Source organism: Lissotriton helveticus, chromosome 6 (assembly GCF_964261635.1).
Source record: "Lissotriton helveticus chromosome 6, aLisHel1.1, whole genome shotgun sequence".
NCBI lineage: Eukaryota > Metazoa > Chordata > Amphibia > Caudata > Salamandridae > Lissotriton > Lissotriton helveticus.
Window position 1 is genome coordinate 1,823,630,026 of NC_136067.1, and position 18,610 is coordinate 1,823,648,635.

General features: G+C 40.8%; 1 protein-coding gene across 2 annotated transcripts in view; it reads left to right on the plus strand.

The window, feature by feature from the left end:
• Positions 1-18,610, plus strand: part of TRERF1 (transcriptional regulating factor 1) — a 521,224-nt gene that overhangs the window by 436,673 nt on the left and 65,941 nt on the right. For both annotated transcript variants that reach the window (XM_078649717.1, XM_078649716.1), the window contains exons 13-15: positions 13,498-13,586; positions 15,376-15,489; positions 18,349-18,549. In XM_078649717.1, the coding sequence (XP_078505843.1) occupies positions 13,498-13,586; positions 15,376-15,489; positions 18,349-18,549 (404 nt within the window). The remainder of the gene's footprint in view (positions 1-13,497; positions 13,587-15,375; positions 15,490-18,348; positions 18,550-18,610) is intronic.

Below are 18,610 nucleotides of genomic sequence, written 5' to 3' on the forward strand. Positions count from 1 at the left end.
ACGGTAGGCCACGAGCACTTTCAGTTTACTGTGCTCCCCTTCGGCCTTACCAGCGCCCCACGGGTGTTCACAAAGGTGATGGCGGTGGTCGCAGCTCATCTGCGCAGATCAGGGGTTTCAGTCTTCCCCTATCTCGACGAATGGTTGTTGAAGGCGGGCTCGCCAGAGACAGTCGTCTCCCACCTCCAGACTACGGCCGACCTCCTGTACTCGCTGGGGTTCTCCATCAACGTGCCGAAGTCACACCTGTTCCCCTCTCAGAAGCTCCTTTTCATCGGAGCGGTTCTGGACTCGGCGCAGTTTCGGGTTTTTCCCCCCGAACAGCAGGTTCGGGATATTCAGGCTCTCATTCCGATCTTTCAGACTTTGTCCTGAGTCTCGGTCAGGTTGACGCTGCGGCTCCTGGGGCTGATGGCCTCCTGCATCCTTCTGGTGCATCACGCCAGGTGGTCGGATGCGGGCTCTGCAGTGGGACCTGAAGTTTCAGTGGGCACAGCATCAGGGCAACCTGTCCGACCATGTCCTGATCTCAGAGGGCACTGCGAGTTAGTTGCAGTGGTGGCTCACGAACTGTGATTCGGTCAGCGGCAGATCTCTCTCCCTACCCCAACCGGAGCACGTAGTGGTGACAGATGCGTCCCTCCTGGGATGGGGGGCCACATGGGAGAGAGGGAGATCAGAGGCCTCTGGTCTCCGGCGGAGTCCCGGCTCCATATCAACCTTCTGGAGCTGCGGGCGATCCGTCTTGCACTGAAGGCATTCCTTCCCTCTGTCCGGGGAAGTGTGGTGCAGGTGTTCACGGACAACACCACCGCCATGTGATACTGCAACAAACAGGGCGGGGTGGGGTCATGGACCCTTTGTCAGGATGCTCTGCGCCTCTAGACATGGCTGGAGCACCAGGGCGTCACCCTGGTGGTTCAACACCTGGCAGGTTCCCTGAACGCCAGGGCGGACTAACTCAGCCGCCGGTGCATGATGGATCACAAATGGCGTCTAAACTCGGACGTGGCGCAAGGTCTCTTTCAGCAGTGGGGAGAACCTTGGTTAGATCTATTCGCCACCGAAGAGAACGCGCAATGTCATCAGTTCTGCGCGTTGGAATTTCCAAGGCGGCACTCACTCGGCGACACTTTTTTCATCGCGAGTGGAGCTGCAGTCTGTTGTACGCCTTTCCGCCCAGACCACTTCTGCCCAGAGTGCTGAAGAAGATCAGGCGAGACCGGGCCCATGTCATCCTTGTGGCTCCGGACTGTTCACGAAGATACTGGTATCCCGAGCTACTCAGCATGTCAGTCGATCCCCCGAATAGTCTGCCTCTTCAGTAAGACCTTCTGTCGCAGCAGCAGGGGACGGTTTTCCACCCGAAACTGTCAAGTCTCCACCTACTTGCGTGGAGATGAGCGGCGACAGTTGAGGCCATTTGACTTGTTTCCTGAAGTTTGTGAAGTGATTCTGGCAGCCAGGCGTCCCTCCAAGAAAACGGTATACGCCTGCAGGTGGAACAAATTTGTGGCATTTGTGCACAGCAAAGGCTGTGGATCCACTCTCTGCCCCCCTTTCAGAGGTTCTCCCTTTTCTTCTTTCTCTTGCCCAGCAGGGCTCTGGGCACTATCAAGGGCTATCTCTCGGCCATTTCAGCCTTCTTAAGGCTTCCTGATCAGTCTTCTCTTTTCAAGTCCCCTGTTGTAAATAGATTCTTGAAAGGCATCACGCACATGTTTCCTCCTGTGCCCTTCGTGATGCCTCAGTGGGACTTGAATCTTGTTCTAACGTATCTGATGTGCGCTCCTTTTGAGCCGCTTCATAACTGTCCTCTTCGTCTTCTGACTCTTAAGACTGCATTCCTTGTTGCCATCACCTCTGCCAGGAGAGTGAGTGAGCTCCAGGCTCTATCTTCTAAAGCTCCTTCCCTCTCTGTCCATCCGGACAAGGTTGTTCTGAGGACTCGTCCTTCTTCCCTGCCCAAGGTGGTCGAAGCCTTTCATATTGGGTAGTCCATCACGTTGCCCACCTTCTATCCTCCTCCGCATCCCTCGAAAGAGGAAGAGAGGCTCCACCGCCTGGACCCAAAACATGCGCTCTCCTTCTATGTAGATCGCACTTGCCAGTTCCGGGTGGATGACCAGCTCTTCCTCCGTTATGTGGGCGCAAAGAAGGGACGGGCGGTGCACAAGCGGACCATCTCTCGGTGGGTCGTCTTGGGCATCAAGGTTTGCTACTCTTTGGCGAAAAAGGAGCCTCCTGTTGGGCTGCGCGCCCATTCCACTCGGGCTACGGCGGCTACTACTGCCCTGGGTCGGGGAGTCCCCTTGCAGGACATCTGTCAGGCAGCTACGTGGGGCTCGCTGCACACGTTTGCTAGACATTACTGCCTGGACAGCCGAGTCCGGAGAGATGTTTTTTTGGCCGTTCCGTTCTCCAGGACTTTCTGGTGTGATCTTGATTCGCAGACCCACCACTGGGGTTGGTATTGCTGGGGTATCTATTCTAAGGTAAAGAATCTAACAGTAACCTGTTTCTTTCAGATGCACAAGTTACTTACCTTCGGTAACGATATATTTGAAAGAAACAGTAGTTAGTGTTAGATTCCTTACCGCCCCACCCATCCTCCCCGTTCTGCGAACCGATATCTAGGGTTAACGACATCCCTTTCAGGGCCCTAGTTTCATGGCACCAGTGTCGGTTTTTATCATGGCTCTGCGTTACTGGCGCGGAAAGCTATGTACAGAACTGGCGTCAGCGCGTGAGGTCGGCGTCTAACTACTCCGACAACGTCATCCCGGCGATCACGGCGCCGATGACGGACACGGAGCCGCAGACGACGCCTACCGACGCGCAGGGGTACTGCTGACGAAAACTTTCTGGATCCAGTCTGACGCCTGGGGATATTCTAAGGTAAGGAATCTAACACTAACTACTGTTTCTTACAGATATAACGTTACCGAAGGTAAGTAACTCGTGCTTTAAAAGCAAGAGCAATAAACAGGTCAAGTAAGACTGGTTTTAAAGAGAGATTTTGGAAATCAGCTGATGAAGTACCGAAGAAAACATTTTGGATAGAAAGTGGAATATTACATGAGAAAATCAATAAACATTTTGCCCAAATGGTTTTCCAAAATTCAATACCATTAGGACAATATTAAAGTAAGTGTGTCAAAGTACCATCAAAGGAAAAACATGACCAGCAGTAGGGAGAAATAGATGGCTCAATTTTGTGAAGAAAAAAAGGAGTAATTGCAACTCTATTATATATACAAAATAAAGATTGTGTGACATTGGCAGCTTTAGAAGTTTTAAATAGTTTACTCCACAAGAGGTCCAATTGCTGGATGAATAATGATTGGGATAAATCTTTCTCCCATAAAAGTTCAATAGAGGATTTATTTCTCATAGTGGCAGGGGAGGAAAGAAATGTATATATAAAGGAAGATTTAGGGAGAAGTGTGGCTCACTGGTTAGAGGAGGCAAACCCGGACGCTGAGATCAGACCCGGGACCAGGGTTCAATTCCCGGCAGGGTCTTGAGCCCAAAAAAATGTCCACGGACTCGGTAATTCTCGCTTCGGTGCCTACTCGAATCACAGGTTCACACTCTGCAACTCTGGGCAATAGCTTGCTTAATCTCCACTACGGCCCCCCGCGGCGGGATGCCTGGCTTTCACCTTGGGGATACCCAGTAGGGGCTATCTCACAGGGAAAAACTAGGACGGGTTCCCAATGCAAAGCGCTTTGAGACCTGGCGGTGATATTGCGCTATATAAAAACCCATCCATCCATCCATCCAGGGATGGAGTCATTAGGAACATTATACAATGGTGTCTCATGAATAAATGGTGTAACATCAGGTGTAAAGTTGTTGTTTAATAAATAAGACTGAAGAATAGGAATTAATTGATTATATTGTTGGAGGCAAGAACCAGGAAGGTCATACTTCTGTAATTGTGGAAAGGATAAAGTAGAATTCTGGGAAATCAAATGATACACATAAAAAATACCCTTTTACTTCCAATGTTTAAATAAAATGATTTGCGGCGAAATTTAGTAAATTTATTGTACCAAATAGGTAATGCGAGGCAGGATTGATGAGGATCCGATCCTTGGTTAAAAAGTGTGTGTAATAAATAGTGGGTGTATTTTAGAATAGGGTTTTTAGATATACATGTACAATTGGACATAGAAACAACATTTCGAAAAGAGAATTCATGTAGTAAAGAATGCTCAAAAACAACCCAATTTGGTATAGGAGAATCGTGGTAATCTTTAGATATAGCATTAAATTGGCTAATTAAAAATGCAGTATGATATAATTTGAAGTCAGGAAATCGAACACCACCTTCAGTTTTTGGTCTAGTAAACTTCGATAAGGCAATGCGAGCACGCTGGTTATTCCAAAGAAACTTAGATGGAATTTATTTGGGAAAAATAATAATTAGGAACTTTGAAGGGTAACATAGAAATCATAAAAAGAACACGAGGGACAATCATCATTTTAATTGTATCTAATCTACCCCACCAGGAAAAGTATAGGGGAGACCAGGAAGATAATAATTTTTAGAGTTTAAGCTTTAGGACACTGAAATTATGAACAAGTATATCAGGTATAGTGAGAGAGAACCAGATTCCTAGATAGTGAATCTTTTGGGGACACCATGTAAAGTTAGTCGTGTGAAACATATAATGCAAACAAGAGAAATTTAACGGTAGGATATCAGTTTTAGAAATTTTTTACTTGTAAGCAGAGACACTGGAAAACAAAGTGATCTCTTGTCAAAAAGGATCTAGGAAAGTGGAAGGATTAGACATATAAATTAAAATATCATCTGCATAAGCAGAAAGTTTCAATTCATGAGAGTTAACTTTAAAGCCAGTTATATCAGGATTTCATCTGATCCGCCCAAGAAAAGGTTCTAGACATAGGAGGAAAAGTATCGGAGAAAAAGGACAACCTTGTCTAGTGCCTCTATAAAGTTTATAAAAGGGGGAGAAATGACCATTAACAAACACACAGACACGTGGCTCAGTATATAATAGTTTGATTAAAGAGATAAACTTGTGACCAAAACCAAACCAGCGAAGGGTAGCATAAAGTGCCAATGTATACGATGAAATGCTTTTCGGCATCAAGCGACAAGGCTGCTAAGGGAGAAGAATATTTTTCCCAATGGTACGAATATTAGAGAACATTCTGGAATTATTAGATGCAAGCCTGCCCTTAATGAAGCCTGATTGGTCAGGTTTAATAAAAAGGGGGATGATGTCCTCCAAACGAGATGCTAACATTTTTGCAAACATTTTACAGTTGTAATTAATTAACGAAATGGGTTAGTAATGTTTGCATTGGGCTGGGTCTTTATCAGGCTTGGGGATAATAACGATGGCTTATAAAAGAAAAGAACCACTGGCCTTAGAGTTAGACAAAAATTACATAAAAAGTTCGAGAGAAGTAAAGATGTCAGGAATGGAGAATGGATTAGGGAGTCCATGAAAAAAAGATTCAATAGCCTCTTCAGAGGGATCTGTATCCTCAGTATGTAATTGTTCATAATAAGACTGAATGCCTTAATAATGTTACAGTCTGAGGACATCCTATTACTCTGCTCACAACAAATGGAACCAACAGTTTTCCTCTCTGATTTAATTGTTAAATAATTGACTAACATTTTACCCACCTTGTTTTGGCCCCCATGATATTTGGACATCATTTTAAGAAGGACATTACAAGCGTCAGTCGGAGCAATTTTATTCAAGGCAGATTTAGCTTTAATCAGTTCTTGTAAACTCGAGGAAGATTTGAAGGTGAAGTAGGTGTATTCAAGAGTTTTATATGTTGGAGGGTTGAGAGATGTTTAGCATTCAATGCTTTTTTTCTTTCTGGCAGAGTAGGCTATTGCAAAGACCCTGAAGGAAGCTTTAAAAGCATCCCAGTTATTATGTATAGATGTATCTTGAGTTTGGTTGATTTGAAAAAATACATTAATGAAAGAGGTCGCTTCTGATACAAATGTTTGGTCTCATGATAAAGTATTATTAAAGCGCCACCGGCCCTGTTTAGCAGTGATAAAGGACATATTAAAGAAAGACAAAACAGGAGCATGGTTGGAAATAAAAATAGAACCAATTTTTGATGATTGAATAGTAGGTAGTAAGGATTTAGAAACTAGGACATAAGCAATACGAGATATAGTTTGATGTACATTAGAGAAAAATGTGAATTCACATATGTCAGGGTTACACGTTTTCCAAACATCAAAGAATGGACAAGAGGAAATGGCTGATTGAAAAGCCTTGTGGCCGTTATCAGGATTAAACTTGTATTTAGATTTTCTATTTGTAAAGTATCATTGAGGTGACCGGCAATAATGATGTTGGGATTTGGAATAGAAGAAAGTTTAAATTTGATACTGTGCCAAAATTCAGGGTCAGATTTAACTGGGCCATAAATATTGAAAAAAGTGACTTGTTTTATAAAAAAAGAATAGCGTCAACCAAAAACCCATCGTCCATTCGTATCACATTCAGTTCATAAAATTTGAGCAATAAGTGATTTGTGGAAAAGAATGGCAACTCCACCTTTACGTTTAGCAGCTGGAGAAAAAATAACCTGGTTAACCCATTGACGCTTAAGTTTAAGAGATTGAATGTCATTACAATGCATTTCCTGTAAAAAAGCTACATGGGGAATGAAGTTTAAATAAATGAGAAAGTACCTTTTGACGTTTTAAAGGGTGACCCAGACCGCAGACATTCCACGATACAACATTAAACATGTTACAGGGGGAGGAAAGGTATATGGAAGCGGTTACAATGGGCTGCAAAACTAATAAAAGAGACAAAAAGACATCATTTAGGGACAACCAAAAAATGACATAAGTAAAAAACAATAAAATGGGTGGAGGAGCAACTAAGAAAAACACCCATGTGAGAATGAGAATAAAGGTTAAGAAAGATAGTTAAGAAAAAAGACCAGTACAAAAAAAGGAAGTGAAGAGATAGGAAGGAGAAAAATGGGAGACAGATCAAGGATAAAAATCTATATCTGAATTGAAACGGTTAACAGGTAAGGAAAGGGCATTTTAACGCCAAGAAGAAGAACGGCAGCAAGGACAAAACGAAGAAACAAGACAACAACAAGGCTCATAATAAATGGACCCAAAGATATTGATGAGAAAAGAAACACAAAGTGAACAAAAAATGTAAGATAATTAGTTACCAGCATAAGAAGAGAAACAAAAAGAGTACAACAGAGTAAAAGAAAAGGAAGATTAATAAAAAAAGACAAAAAGAATTATGTAATTAGAGTAGGAATAACTGAAATCTACTAAAGAACTCAAGCATTAGTCTCCATGTTGTGAGATGAAATACTACAAAGAAAGAGTTTCAGCTTATCCGGATCATCAAAAGAACTTGAGGAGCCTTCATGTGTGATCTTGCAGAGGCATGGATGAAGAATACCATATTGGATATTCAAATGTCTCATCTGAGGACGAAGAGCTAAGAGTTCTTTTCAACAGGCATTAGTTGCATTGGAGACATTCTGTGAAGTAAAAAGAGTGTGGCCAGACCAAATAAGGCTACGTTTAACTTTGACAGCCTTCAAGACACGCATCAGATCAGTGAATTCCAGAAAGAGCATTATGATACCACGTGGCTTAGATGAGTCAGGTTGAAGTTGACCCAAACGATGTGCATGTTGAATGTTTTGAGGCGGTGAAGATTGAAATTGCTTCAAGAAGGATAGAATATCAGAGCCCTCAATATTTTCAGGAAGACCATAAAGGCGAAGATTATTTTGTCTATTTCGATTATCAAGGTCTTCAGTGAGGTGCTTAAGTTGTTGTACTACTTGTTCTAACATAGGAATTTTGGTAGCTATATCTTGAAGGTCTCCCACACGCTGTTCTATCTCCGACACCTTCCCCTCCATAACAATCCAGCCATTTTCAATTTGTGTAGTTTTTCATTGGATGCGCGCATAAATGGTTGAAGACCACGGACTTCATCCAAAAATAGAGTCCAGGACAGGATTCTAGGAAGATAGAATAAGAGAAGGTGGGTCGTTCTTCGCTCTTTTAGGTTTTGTATCTGAGGGTGATGGTTTGGAGGATGCGTGTAAGTCACTGATCATCTTGCTATAATAAGTAGGACGGCGTGTAAGTATTAGAGAAGGCCCCGTCCGGCTCATACAATAAGGAGGAACTACTTGGCTCAAATGACCATTAAAAGAGCAAATAGTCACACAATAAACAAGGAGGTTTGAGAGCCAAATAACCTCAATATATATGAACTAGTAGGTAGCCAAAATTGGTATATCAGAAACATAGACCCATGGTGCAAATATGAAACTTCATTTAAAGGCAGCCAAGTTCAAAAGAAGAATTTTCATTGTGAAAAATTTCAGTCAGCCTAAAGAGACCATGAACCAATACACCAACGGGACAAAAAAGTGCAGGTCAATACAGTAATCAAATGGTATCAGTATTAGTAGACAAATAGAATAGAAAATGAGCACCGCAACCTAATATGGCGGTCGCTCACATCTAGATATGTCCAGTCACCACTGCGGCTCCGGGGTCCAAGAATGCACCATCATGATGTAAAAACAGACTGAGAATTTACTGCCATTTGTAGGGAAGGCAAGGTCACATCTGGAGTCAGCAGTAGTTGTGGAGAAGTTGAATTATGAAGATGAAAGGCAAAAAATCAAAGACGCGAGCGACACGACCTAATATGGCGCAGCTCGCTTCTAACTGTGGAGAATCACAGCCGCGTCTTACAGGTCCCGGAAAGCATCTGTATAGTTCAGGAACGGCGTATAAACTCACTGCCGATATTCAAACTGGCCCAGCCGCATCCGGAATCAGCTGAAACTGCGGGAAAGAGGCAAAAGAAGAGATAAAGCTCAGAGTCCGCAATGGAGCTTAAGGAGCAGCTGCCATCTTGCCTCAGTGCCGAAGCCACGTCGCCCCTATTCCTCAACCTTATTTTGTTTTCTGTGCGAATCAGATGCCGGTACTCAACAAAATATTCTTAATAGGGGCTCGCATTTAACTGAAATGATGGACCCTTCCTAGAGTCAGCACCTGACTAACTTACGCCCAACGATAATTAATATCCCTTAAATTATTGAAGGGGATTGTGTGCACACCGAATGGCACCCATCATCACTGTGCCTATTCCCCTGGGGAATTTAAATGCAATGGAAAAACAACCGCAAAGGTGCACCACAACAAATAAAATAATAAGTGCAAAAAGTATTTGAGCACAATAAGGAAATATATCATGAAGAAATGTTGTTAGTCTTCTTTTAATCTTTATTTTTCAATTTGTGGTGAAACAGAAACCGCCGACGCGTTTCGTCCCAAGCCGGGACTTCTTCAGGGCTGTCGGTAAAAAACATATACATACAATCAATTTTGTGTACAACAAATGACTTACAATCTGACAATCTAAACAACAACAGACAAATTTAAAACCTTCCTACGATAGACATGGAGCCATCTACATTGATCCTTAGGCCTTAGCCCACCGATGATCTTTACTCTTAGGGTTACAGCCAAACATCAGAATTTGTACATCTTTTGGAACAATTTATTATGTTAAAAAACGGGTGTATAAACATTATTTACATTTGCAGGAGATCATTTTTGTAGTAATTGTATATCAACCCAACATATTCTATCTGACGGGGGATAGATAAATGCAGTGGGCCTGCAGTGTATGCTTGAAGCACTGAGAAGGACCAGACTGAGAAAGGGAATGAGAAAATTGAAGATGGAAACGGGGTAAACAAGAGGAAACCCCTTATCGAAAGTGGACTAGTTCCATATAATGCGGAACCCAAAGAGAGGGGGAACCAACTGCGTCCAGTGACAAATGCCCTTATTTAAACCGAACGCAAAGTGTCATTTACCTTTAAGTTTGATAATACGTCGCTTTTGAAGGCAGGATAATGTAAAGTGAACTGGAGTCCAAGGATAGTCTTCCCAGCAACTTTACTCCCGTTGTGTTTTATTTCTTAACAATGTCGAATTTAAGATATTTGGACCTTAGGCGGAGACACAAAAAAAACAGAAGTCCCAATCTTAAAATCTATATATTTGAGTTGTCAATGCTCAATGAGTTGGTGACAGACAAGGGGGGGACAGTGAACCTCGGTCATTTAGATCTAATATTACTTTACTACAGTCTACTTACTTAAAACATGCCAATCGGCGAAGATGGCGATGTTTATCAAATCTTCCTGAGTGGTGAGCACGGTCTTGCCACCTTAATAGTATACCTTTTTTGGTCAACTACTGCAAAACATTAAAGAGGAAGGTTTGATCACACTCTATAACCGGTAACTAGATGTAAAAGACACCTAAACCAAGGTTGGTAGAAGATAAATATTACCTGAGTGATCTATAGATCTAGTGGAGGACAGGAGGTCCTATTACTCCATGAGATTCGGATGTGGGCACTGTATTACAGCAGGTCTGGCGAATAAAAAGGTAAATATGTTGTTGTAATATGGTGAGATGTGACTAGAACACTAATAATCTATTGACATACATTTCTGTATGGGTTTACAAAAATAGTGTCTCACCCTATAGACAATGTCCGTTATTAACACACCTGGATAGTGGCCCAGAACTGTGACTGATATTAATAAGATACCTGGTGAACTGGTTACTACGGTATATCAAAAGAGGGGGTGCTAAGCATGATGATATGCTAATTTCTAATTTTAAAGGAAAAAGATTTTTTGGAATATAAACAAGCATTTCCCCTAAGCCAAATGCCAAAACTAAGTAATGGAAGACTTAAACTACAATGACAACAGATCTTGCTGAGCAGGTGCCCATCTTGACTGTTATATACTAACAGCAATTAGGTAAAGGGTCCGCACCTGGGATTGCTGCGCCGGCGCCTTAGCGTCGGAATTCGATAAACCGCAGTGACAACACACGGGTGTGTGTAATGATGGCGGCCATCTTATAGTGGTTAAAAGGAACGTGTATATATGCAATCTTACCCCCATAATCCCTATCATCATATGGCTGTCCGCCCTACTTGGTGACCGCGATGCTGGAATCGGACCCTTTACCTAATTGCTGTTAGTATATAACAGTCAAGATGGGCACACCACAATTGAACACAACGTCGCAGGGGTTGTTTCGCTGCAACGAGGGATGTGGATGGACGCCGGTCGGTTTATCAGGAACGGTGAGTGTGTCATGCTACTGGGTTACTTAGCTATCCTCCCTGGTAGTATTGGCTTGCAGGATTGGTAACTAGTTTAGGTCACTGTTCACATTACCTGCTCAGCAAGATCTGTTGTCATTGTAGTTTAAGTCTTCCATTACTTAGTTTTGGCATTTGGCTTAGGGGAAATGCTTGTTTATATTCCAAAAAATCTTTTTCCTTTAAAATTAGAAATTAGCATATCATCATGCTTAGCACCCCCTCTTTTGATATACCGTAGTAACCAGTTCACCAGGTATCTTATTAATATCAGTCACAGTTCTGGGCCACTATCCAGGTGTGTTAATAACGGACATTGTCTATAGGGTGAGACACTATTTTTGTAAACCCATACAGAAATGTATGTCAATAGATTATTAGTGTTCTAGTCACATCTCACCATATTACAACAACATGTTTACCTTTTTATTCGCCAGACCTGCTGTAATACAGTGCCCACATCCGAATCTCATGGAGTAATAGGACCGCCTGTCCTCCACTAGATCTATAGATCACTCAGGTAATATTTATCTTCTACCAACCTTGGTTTAGGTGTCTTTTACATCTTGTTACCGGTTATAGAGTGTGATCAAACCTTCCTCTTTAATGTTTTGCAGTAGTTGACCAAAAAAGGTATACTATTAAGGTGGCAAGACCGTGCTCACCACTCAGGAAGATTTGATAAACATCGCCATCTTCGCCGATTGGCATGTTTTAAGTAAGTAGACTGTAGTAAAGTAATATTAGATCTAAATGACCGAGGTTCACTGTCCCCCCCTTGTCTGTCACCAACTCATTGAGCATTGACAACTCAAATATATAGATTTTAAGATTGGGACTTCTGTTTTTTTTGTGTCTCCGCCTAAGGTCCAAATATCTTAAATTCGACATTGTTAAGAAATAAAACACAACGGGAGTAAAGTTGCTGGGAAGACTATCCTTGGACTCCAGTTCACTTTACATTATCCTGCCTTCAAAAGCGACGTATTATCAAACTTAAAGGTAAATGACACTTTGCGTTCGGTTTAAATAAGGGCATTTGTCACTGGACGCAGTTGGTTCCCCCTCTCTTTGGGTTCCGCATTATATGGAACTAGTCCACTTTCGATAAGGGGTTTCCTCTTGTTTACCCCGTTTCCATCTTCAATTTTCTCATTCCCTTTCTCAGTCTGGTCCTTCTCAGTGCTTCAAGCATACACTGCAGGCCCACTGCATTTATCTATCCCCCGTCAGATAGAATATGTTGGGTTGATATACAATTACTACAAAAATGATCTCCTGCAAATGTAAATAATGTTTATACACCCGTTTTTTAACATAATAAATTGTTCCAAAAGATGTACAAATTCTGATGTTTGGCTGTAACCCTAAGAGTAAAGATCATCGGTGGGCTAAGGCCTAAGGATCAATGTAGATGGCTCCATGTCTATCGTAGGAAGGTTTTAAATTTGTCTGTTGTTGTTTAGATTGTCAGATTGTAAGTCATTTGTTGTACACAAAATTGATTGTATGTATATGTTTTTTACCGACAGCCCTGAAGAAGTCCCGGCTTGGGACGAAACGCGTCGGCTGTTTCTGTTTCACCACAAATTGAAAAATAAAGATTAAAAGAAGACTAACAACATTTCTTCATGATATATTTCCTTATTGTGCTCAAATACTTTTTGCACTTATTATTTTATTTGTTGTGGTGCACCTTTGCGGTTGTTTTTCCAGGGGCTCGCATTTCCCAGTGTGGTTAGGCACATAGCCGATACGTGCACAGAGCTGTGTGTAATTTTCTTTGATCCCAGTTCCAGATCTGCCAGGCAGAGGAAGATGCTTACGTGAATAGTAGATTATGGATGATTTATTACTCACAAGCTGTGGCACACATGAGAATCAGAAGTGTGGCGCTGGTAAGTAATGTTTCTAGAGACAGAAAGGTTTAATATGTGTGATCTTATCACTGAGGCTGGGATCTACTATATGAGACCTCAAACATAAAGTCAATCAGGTGATATCATTTAAGAAGTATCAAGCTCTCTCCTAGCATTAACTGTATTTGGTGATTTAGCCATACTCTTCCAGGTTCAGAGGTCAGAGTGCATAAACAACGGTCAATCAGTGAGCAAATCCAGGTTTGGTGGTTTATTGGTGATGTAAACCACTGAATGATAGGACGCCTTTAGTCCATTGTTTCTTTGCAATCGCAAAGCTTATGAAAAAACAAAAAACACATGGAAGGTAAACTGAACTTTGGTTACAAAAATTAAAATGTAATATTTTTCAGGGTCGGATAAGTGGACACCTCAAGAAAAGAAGCTGTTTAACAAATCACTGGCAAGCAACAACAAAGATTTTTTCCACATTCAGAAAATGGTAAGATGATTGTTTTCTCCCAGTAACTGGTGTTGAGGGAAAGTGCACTATGGTAAGACTGTAATTAAGAAGTGCTTCTGGTGCTCGCGCCCTTAAATAGCATTCCAAAAACAAAAATTGAAGTCTGGGTTAACCACTTCTGTTTCTAAAGAATCACTATTGTAAAAATAGTAGCCCAGAAATAGGGCAAGCCGATGGTGGACCAGTAGTGTAAAATTTCAGACTGGCTGAAAGGGTGCACCTATCTGAGCTGGGGCTTCCCTATGAAATTTGAGAAGATATAGAGCAACTGGAATGGTCTCTATGGCTGTAACTAAAATCCCATGGATGTAATCCTGAAGTTGCTTCCAGACCTTAAGTGTAGGGAATAATTGTTTTAAAAAGTGTGTACATTTATCATGTTTCAGGGTATAAGAATAGGCAGCAGAGGCAACCCCATGACTGTGTGCTTTTGTTATACCGGGGGTGGGAGACAAGAAAATTTCAATCCAAAGATTACAAAAATAGCATAAGTTATTGTGTTGTTGGTCTCTGAAACTATTGTTACATGTGGTCATTTGGTCGTTTATTTCTTGTCATGTTTCACCAATCAGAAGAACTGGCCTGCAAAGTGATTAGTAATGCACTTTCACTGCTTTTCTATGTAGCACAAGAGAGAGACAGAGGTTGGGATAGTATTGTATTCTGTAAGTGGAGAACGTAGTTGATTGAGGAACAGGAAGTGCACAAAGGAAAGGAAATGCAGAAGCCATAGAAGAAACTTAGGGACCTATTTAGAGTTTGTCAAAATGTGGAGAAATCCCTTCCACCGTATTACCAGTGTCATAGGGTATAATACACTAGTAATACAGTAGACGGGACATCCGTCATGTTTGGGACAGAGTATCTGATCCGCTAAACTCTAAATAAGGCCCTCTATTACACTGTGACCCATTGTAAGTGGTTTACAACCTGTACCAAGACCAAGAAATAGTTAGTGGGCACAACAAAGAAAGCAAAAAAGTGGCAGGTATTTAACAGTGCCACCTTTTGAACTGATTTTCATTCATTAGTCTTTGATTTCCTGCTAAAACCAAAATGGATACTGTTTTATTTCTCTACTTTCTTCCTTTGTTCACTTATTCGCGCAGATTTTAAATAGATCCTTTTTACTATATTTTTCCTTTTCTGCATCGCATTTCCTGCATTGTGTCTGGTTGTCTCTGTAGTTGCCATTCAATTGCAGATAGTTTGTGGCAGATGTCATTGGATAATATATTGTATTCGTTAAGATATTTATTTCTTTTAAATTCAGTGTCATTCTTCCTGAGGATATTAGGTCAGGGCATAATGCTTGCCCCTGCAGATGGAGGAGGTAGGAGGGCTCCCTTCAGGGGGGAACCCTTTCAGCCCAATCCCTTTGAACATCTGTGAGATATGGGTATGTCAGAGGCCCCGCACCACATTCTTCACGGGGTCCCATACTTTTGCAATACCCTACCAGATTATGTAAGACTCACTATGCTTACTGTTGCTTAGCATTCAAATCCATCTCTAATGCTACAGGGAAAAGTGATTAAGGCCACCATTTTGATTGAGAGAGGCCATCAAAGAGCCTCCAAATGGTTTTGTCTTTCGATCACCCCGGTGTTCTACTGGAATCTGTTCTCCCACTCATCTTTTATAGCCACTTAAGTATTATTTAGATTTGCATTCATGCTTGTGCCAAAATGTCCTTTTTATGTTTTTTACCCATAATTTGTGCTAACGCTGTTGCTTTCTGCCATATCTTTATTAATGTTTGCTACAGGTTAATTCCAAGACATTAGCACAATGCGTAGAATACTATTATACCTGGAAGAAAATTCTGCGATTTGGGCGCAAACATCGAACACGTCTCACAGACGTAGCGGCAGAATGCATGGTGAGCTGCAGCTCTTTTGATGTTTTAAGATGACTGAATGTATTCTTCTTGAAAGGAATGTGTGTACTATATCTTCCTGGATGATTCATACTTTATTGTCAGCAGAACTATACTTTCCAGTGGTAAATCTAAAGGCAGACTGAGGCACTTAGTAATATATCTACATTGGTTTAGTTACTAGAAGATCTTTGTTATTATTATCCAATTCTTAGAAGGAAACTCCTTTTGTTGTGACCTGGCTTATCAGTGTACCAGATCATTACCCTGCACACCCAACACCATTTTCCCAGCACTTTATATACTCAGCTGGTATTTGGCAAACAGCAGCCATTTTCAGTAGATTGGTTTATAAATATCCACACTAGTTACTGTTACAGCACTACTTTCACATAACACTAGAAGCACCGGCCAGCCTTTAAATGCATGTCTCATTCTCAATTAAACAGAGAGGGCTGATTTAGAAAGTCTTTTGCAATTTGACCTCTATTCTCAAAATAGTAATGTATCTATGTTGTATATACTTTGCTGTGCTTTGTGTAATGCATTCATACAACTTGCACACATACAGTTCAAAAGTGGCATCTTTAGTTGAGTGTCACAGTATTGGCCAGGAAAATATAAAACTTTTGATTATTCACATCCTTAACCTGCATTTTTCACACTTCCCATACTCACCTGTATGTCTACCTTATATATAAATGGGGCCTGGATTATTTGGAACAGACAATGTTGGACTGTGAAAGAAAGGGTGCATTTCATGGTAAAAATATTCTCATCATTGCAGGAAAAACTACTTTCAATAAATTATAAGACATCATGTTTCTAACCATATTGATGAACTCTGTAAATGTTTGCAAATGTATATATTTTGCATACCTGAATATACATTGGAGATTATCCGTGTAATAGATAATGTTGAAGCGTCTTATTCTTTATGTAGCAAGCTTTCTACAGATCAATACATCGTTCATAAACTAGCAATCTCTGGTTGACTCCACTTCCTCACTTGGTGCATTTAAAGTATCAATTTTAAAATGTGTGCAGTTTGTAGCAAGTATGAAAGCTCTATGGTTCCATCCCAAACAAACTGTTGAGGTGGCATGAAGGTATTTTAGATATTTGATGGAAAATGGCGTACCAGTAGCATCAGATCTCAGGACTTGTTTCAAGAATATATGCATGTATATCACGTTGGCTGTATTTAAAACTATTTTGAGGGAAACTAATTTTGTAGTGTACAATATGAACTATGGATGATAAAAGTTAGTGGTGGTCTGGATTTCTATGTGTTTGCTATATCTTATTTATTTTGAGTAAACAATAAAGTTCACACCTGTGATCAAAGATCATATTCAGTTCAAACATACATACATTTATGATAAAAAATACATGTTTTTTGTGTCATGGGGTGGGGCATAGGACAGTGGAGAAGGTTAGTGTTTTAGCAGTTGAACTGTTGAGCAGTGAAGATCGTTTAGAAAATAGGAAATGATTTAGCTGTTGCAGAACAGAAAAATATAAATTCTGGCAAGATAAAAAAAAAAGAGATTTCTGACAAATGCATAGCATTTAGTGTGGGCAAATAATATATCATATACTTAATTATATTGGGCTAGATCATTGTCCTAAAATGTTTTAACATCAGACATGTTAATATATCGGGTTTCTGGTAGCTTTAGCTCCCTGGTAGGTTACATCTACCTTTCAGTTTCCAACAATATAGTCAATGGCAATATATTTTGGGTTAGTTAAGGCAGATGGCGAGCAATTTAATACAGTCTGGGCTTTATTTAGAAATGTAAAATGAACCTACATTAAAAACGTTGTAGAAGCAGGGTTTGTACTTTAAATTATCTAGCGCCGTTCTGTTCAGGAGAATGCTGTACATGCAACAATCTTAAAAAGAAATTTGCTCATTACCCACCCATAGAACAGGCACACAACGAAATCTCATAATCTGTAAAAAAACAAAAAAAAACAAGAAAAAAAAACATAATTGAAACCATTTCCCAGTTACTTTCACCCTTCCCTACACTATAACCCATGTTTTGGGTTAAACAAAAAAAACAAAGGTTTGGGTCAGAAACTTCAAAGACACCTACTCGTCTGTACTGGAATATACGAACCGTATTCTACCAAAATGATAGACCATTATAACTCAACCCTGACTAAAGTAGCAGGCAGTAAAGCACCACTTACTTGAAAAAAACAGAACAACAAATGCTCACACTGGTTGACAAAAAAATTACATGAATAGAAGAGTTTCTCAAGAGCAAAAGAGAGTATGGCGGCAAACATATCTGAACAAAACCTTAGACATCACTATTCCAAATTCAAAAAACAACATATTTGAGGTGCAGACATCCTTCTTCAAGTCATGCATCAAAATTCCCGAAAACCACCTCTATAAATTTTGCAATATTGTCAAACAATATAAGCCCTTGTCTCTCTAGCATTTCTTTCCTACTCTTTGCTGATGACACTCAGGTCTACTTGAAATTTGCCTCACTAAATTACTTTGTTATCCTGGCTAACACCCTAAAAGTCTTCCTATCCTGGGTATCAAATAACCAAATCAGAGTGAATGTCTGAATACTTGCACCCCGAGTTAGTTGTTGGCGAATGAAGTGATCTCTGTTGGTCTGGCAGAGGACTTAGTATCCATCAGACCGGGACTACACTGGCTGCCAAATTTAGAAATGACTGCCAAGCTAGCAGTCATTTTTAAAGCATTTGCAGGAACCGCTGTCTCACCAAAATTAAGATTGGTCTATTTTTATGATAGAAAGAAAGTATATTACTTCATAGAAAAAACCAATTGTAGCATGACTTAACCATTATATGTTTTGATGTCCGCAGACAAGTCCTGAAGAGAATGAGTTGGAGATGGATATTGATGATGAAGATGAGCTTGAGGAGGATATCAAATCTGAACAAGAGGAGTGTGAATTACAGAAATCTCCAGAGCCTTCAGTTACAGTACCTTTGGAGCTGACACCTTTTCAGAGTCTTGGATTGCCATCTCCTTCGTTTATCTGTGAAATGCCAAACTGTGGGGCGGTAGGTTACCTCTTAAAAAATTCCATATTTTTCTCCAGGCGTCCAAAGGTGCCAATATCAG